A 5396-nucleotide genomic window follows, 5' to 3' on the forward strand; every position below is an offset into this window, starting at 1 on the left:
ATAAAATGATGATAAAAGATAAGATATAAAAATCACATGTTAAACCCTGATTCCTAAACATGAGCACGTTTTACTTTCCGAAAAATATAGAGGTGATATGTGACCAAGTGTGATTTTGCACGATACATATGATAGAGATTTCATTAAATTCAAAACGTCAGCCGGAGAATATTCAGTCTCGATTATCTGCCGAAACAGATTCCATTGAGCGTAAAAGTACATTGTGAATACAAGTATATGAATGGACACTCAAATTGATTGAGTGATGACACCAGGTGTTTAGGTGCTTCCTGCTCTTCTGGATCACCACACACTTTTTTTATGAAAGTATGGGTGAGTATGTTGCCTTACGCCACACTCAGCAATCCAGTGGTCAGTATCGTAAACAATGATAAGCGTCATTGTGGTACAACGCCACGTCAACCAAACATGACCACTCGGTCCATTAAAGTAAGTTCCATGAAGAAGGATTGCTAGGACTCTTTCTGTAGTTTATATTCACAACTGTTTGAACAATGGTAGGTGACAGTTTTTTTAAAACAATCGTGTGACCTATTACTTGAAAACTACTGCATGGATTCTTTTCAAGTTTAAGGAACCATTTCCATAGTAATAGAGGTGCGGTGCAAAGTTTGATTTTGTTACGTGTATTTTCTGTTAAAAAAATATGTTTTCAAGTTGTGAACATAGAATATTTTATTAATCCACTTTTGTGCGACCTATTACTTGAGCGAGTTACAATTTAAGTCGCTTCGGCCTTATTTCAGCCATTTAGAGACGAGAACAAGTTGATATATACACAAGTGAGTCATGAATGCAAAGTTATATTTAAAAACAGATTTGTGAAACATATTTCAGCATAACAATATTATTTTTTGCAGAATAAAACACGGGCTATAGGCCACCAGTAACCAAAGCAAGGAAACCTTGCTGGGGATCATGGAGACTTACGGTGCCTCAGCTTCCTGCACGATACCCCGGCAGGATTTACGTCATCATTTTGGCTTCAGGTGGTTGTGCACAATACTAGGCAATATTAAAGAATGCTTCGCAGTCAGGTGGCTTAAAGCACTGGTTGATCATCATTCCAGATTTTTTAAATTAATGATACACACCAATTTCTTTCAAGTAACTTTAGATAAGGTGCCCGATTACAACAGAAAAAAGATGTTTCAGATTTACTGTGGGATAACGTAAGACCCTTGCAAATGCAAGGTCCACACAGTCAAGCAATATATGCTTGATGGTGAATCTTTCATCACAATGGATACACTTAGTAGGTTCGTTTGCATCTATATTCGTGGGTAAACCGACTGTGGCTAATACGACATAGTCGTAATAACGACCTCATCATGTCTTGACTAACAACCCAAGTAGGTACGATTTATTGATTTATTTTCATGAAGTCTATTGTCCCACCTCTTTTGCATGAATTCCTGAGTAATATGTTTTGATGGTCGGTTTGAATTCGTTGTACGGGATAAAGAGTGACGCAACTATTATGCCTAACATGACTTGGCGACCAGCAAAGGACGATGTAAGAAAGGCCAGGAGAAAGATCATTGCAAAGTTCTGAAATGTCTGGGATTATAGGGTGATTTGAGGAGAGACTTTTAAGTGTCTGAAGTCAAGACAACGAATCTGAAAAGATAATGAAATGTTTGCATTGATATTGTTGTTTAATATAGGTCAATATATTGATCAGCAGGAAAATCGTTTTAAAAAATCAAGAAAATCAACAATTTCAAGTACAAAGTATGGAAACCTTTTTTGTTTAGGTTGGTTGTTAATTCTAACTGTTTGATTGGCATTCTAGAAGTGGGCAAATAAGTATGGAAAATTTACAACAAATCTATGGATAACAACTTCTGGTTCATGCATATAACAACATTTCGATGTAGATTCTTACACCGTTATCAAACTGGAGTGAAAACAACCAAGTGATGTGATTTATATGTGCATGACATGTTGTGATAAGCAGCACTTGAACATAGACAACAACAGTAATAGATAACAAGCAGATAATGGATGAAAATTCATTAAATCAGGAGAGCACCTTCATTAAAAGCATGAAAACATTTAGAAAATATATGTTGACGGACACATGCTACACATGCTTGCAAATCAACAGAAATCTGCAGTCTATGAACCAAACGTTGATTTCGTTACACGGGTTTGATTGGACGAGCAGGCAACATACTGTAAACTTCGAAATGTGATTGGTTGTGGTCACAAATTGGCAAAGCAATTGCCTGACCAATGGTTGCTCATACTGGATGTAGATAGGTAGAGTTCATTACAACTTCCATGGGCATCTCCTCGTGTGATTCTATAATAACGTTGATTGTTTGCACATCAACGTACCTAACCACCCTTTCTGTAAATGGACCTACCTATTCATAAATTTTATACATAAAGGGGGGTTTAGCTGTGATGAAGCAGTGAATCGGTTGTTCAATTGCAGCAGATAACGATGGAAAATCTCGGGCTTGTCGTATTAGCTGTACTGCTTATGTTGGGCCCTGTCAGATGCGAAGAGCACACTCGTTTCCTTGTTGACATCGTTGAGCCAAGAGGTGTTGCTGATGTGAAGACCACCATGGCCACTGTAAAGAGCATCTTGGACAAAACAGAGGGTGTTGAATTCATGTTCAAGGTTGGTTCAAATTGATATACTTTATTTGCTGAAAATCCACTGTATGAATTTTGAAGAATGTAAATTCAAATTCATTTTAATTTATCTCTGGAAGTATCACTGCAAATCATGTTGAAGAGGTGAACAGGTTTTACAATACACAATGATGCGTCTTCGCTTCTTATTGCAGGAGGTTGGTGAACCAAGAGTATTAGTGAGTAAGTACAAACTTGACAGTCTATCAGAAAATTGGAAGTTTTGTTGTTCACAGAAAACAAGTCAATGGGGTCCCCTTCATACTTCCTTGATTCGCTTTTCTGGTGTATGCTTTTCTGCTGTGTTTTACTCGTGAAGATCCGGGTAGAATAGATCTTTAGCAACCCATGCTTGCAACTATGGCGACAAACGGGATCGGGTGGTCAGGCTCGCTGACTTGGTTGATACATGTTATCGTATCCTAATTGCACGTATCGATGCTGGTCAAGCTTTGATTAGTTACAGAGCGCCTCATATAGCTGAAATATTGCTGAGTGTTAAACAACAGACACATTCTGATTTGTGCGCTTGATAATGAGTGTGGTGAGATCATAAAGAGTATTTTTTTACATATTTGGAAGCTTTTGACCCCACATTGTCATATGTGGAGCCAATCGGAAATTAGCGCCAAGATCAATTACTGAATGAATGAACGTGTGATTGACATTTTGCATGGCAAGCAATAGTTCTAAAAGTAGTGGAAAGTAAAACCTTTTTAGTCCAAAACAATGCATCATGTTTACTTTTAGCATAAAGATAGAGTTTGCTTTTGATTTGTCGACACTGTAAGCCCTATTCTATGTGACGACACCATTGCTGACGTTGTAAGATTGTGTTTCCAACTTGATGTATTCGTCTTAAAATCATGTCCGATTCAATTCTCTATTTTGACCATATGTTCCGAAAATATTCTGACATTAACACAAATATTAAATTATTGATCTTATTAATGCCTTTTCAAGTTACATATTATGCGACAAAAAGTACCGGAACTGAAGAAATGATAGTAAACGACCTGGTGTTATGAGGATGAATATGTTAAATTATCTGTGTGTCAATATCTGTCCACCATGTTGGGCGATACACACTCGACACATTTATGGATACTTTTGATCAACTTGCATATGGCGAATGGTATGCCAGGGCAACAATGCTTTAATATGATCGGTATTGGGACAGTAGTGTCATAGTGTGGGTATCACACATTGCAGGCTATTAGTTATTGTGAATGGGCATGCATATATTGACGAAATGTTTGGTTCTATCGTTGTTCCATGTTGTAACTGTAACGAAGTAACTGATTTATGTTGGAGAGAAACAAAAGAAGTTATCGAAACGAGTCGGCAAGTTAAACATGGTTTCTCTTTTGTTATTTCAAGATTTTTTGTAAGTTGGGATTACATGTTTCGGGGTCAAGATGACCATATCTCACTAAATTATTAAGTCTCTTTAATTATTTTCCAGTTCTGAATATTGCCGCTCTGTGCGATCTACGTCCTCTCGAGGAGCAGTTGTTCGCAGCTAATCTGGACATCACTGTGAAGTCTCTTTTCCCGGGTGAAAAACTTGCCGAGGATCTGGGGGTAAACAAAACCCTCATTGCAAGTGCCCCACCTCCAACCAATCTGACTGGAGACTTCATTTACCTTCGGGATGCCACATTCAGAATGGAAGGTAAAACTTATCATCAGTTTCACTGTACAAGGTTGCATTGTTGTGCTTCAACGGTACAAATCAGGTCTTACGTCTACGGCATAATTGGTGTCATGGTTTATTTCATTTGTTAGGCGGCCATTTATACATTTTAATGCTTAAACCAACAATCATACCTATGTTATTGTGTTAACATATATAATTCAGGTCTAAGCAGTGAAGAATACAAAGAGGAAATCCGAGACAATTTGGAAAACACCCTTAAGTACAGACTGGACAATCACCAGGATCTCATGTACAGAGTTCTAGGAGTGTTTCCTATTCAGGTAAGTGACTACCATTGCGGTCTTGATAAGGCTCTGCTTGTCTTTGAGTCTGGATCGTTTGTTCTCGTTTCTTTAACTGATTGCCTGGTCCAAACTCGATTACCTATCATGCGGAATATGCCAAAAACAGAAGATTGCATAAAACAACACCCGCCCACTCTCGCTTCAATGAACCCAAGTAGATTTCTCAATCAGCTCAATTTCCAACTCGCGTCCAGTATTTAATGAACACATTAACTCATAATTAATTTAGGCACTATCAACGAAAACATATTGTAATCACGTCATCGTCTAAAAAGTGAAAAAATACTGATTATGTTTTTTTCTTTTTCTTTTGTAGATGATGTACTTTGAGGTCCAGAAACCAGAGGATGCTGAGCTTGTTCTTTGGCGCTTTAACCGCCAGAAACTCATTTACACAACAAAGGCGACCATGGTGCAGAACCTCGACGTCTATCTGAATGGCTGTCAGTAGAAATCTGTACCTTTTGCATTAAAGACGTCAGTTTCAGACAGTTAATTTAGCTTCAGTTGGCAATTGTTACTCCCACAGAAAACACAGGATACATTCTCTCAACATCTGAAAATCTTCTTTCCACTTAGCGTTACAATGAATCTTACAATGTTTCTTCATCAGACCATGGAACGGGCTACAATGCACAGCTACATTCCAGCTGTATGACCTGTAAATAAGCGAATCTGGATCACACGATCCTGAGATTGTTATTGTGAGCAACGATCCACGC

At 38.0% G+C, this 5396-nt stretch overlaps 1 protein-coding gene across 1 annotated transcript; it reads left to right on the forward strand.

Moving 5' to 3' along the window:
• The first annotated feature begins 2446 nt into the window (after positions 1–2446).
• LOC125375969 lies at positions 2447–5174 on the forward strand. Its single transcript, XM_048387077.1, has 5 exons — positions 2447–2656; positions 2826–2853; positions 4136–4345; positions 4532–4650; positions 4991–5174. Exons 1-5 carry the CDS (start codon positions 2474–2476, stop codon positions 5123–5125), a joined length of 675 nt encoding a protein of 224 aa, XP_048243034.1. The 5' UTR covers positions 2447–2473; the 3' UTR covers positions 5126–5174.
• The last annotated feature ends 222 nt before the right edge of the window (positions 5175–5396 follow it).

This window comes from Haliotis rufescens, unplaced genomic scaffold (assembly GCF_023055435.1).
Source record: "Haliotis rufescens isolate VD_foot unplaced genomic scaffold, xgHalRufe1.0.p SCAF_64, whole genome shotgun sequence".
In the NCBI taxonomy this organism is placed as follows: domain Eukaryota; kingdom Metazoa; phylum Mollusca; class Gastropoda; order Lepetellida; family Haliotidae; genus Haliotis; species Haliotis rufescens.

Bases quoted from the DNA above. Each gene is read 5' to 3' on its own strand.
- LOC125375969 (XM_048387077.1), top strand. From the start codon at position 2,474: ATGGAAAATCTCGGGCTTGTCGTATTAGCTGTACTGCTTATGTTGGGC. The intron at 4,346-4,531 runs GTAAAACTTATC...TATATAATTCAG, and splicing joins TGCCACATTCAGAATGGAAG to GTCTAAGCAGTGAAGAATAC. The intron at 4,651-4,990 runs GTAAGTGACTAC...TTTCTTTTGTAG, and splicing joins TAGGAGTGTTTCCTATTCAG to ATGATGTACTTTGAGGTCCA.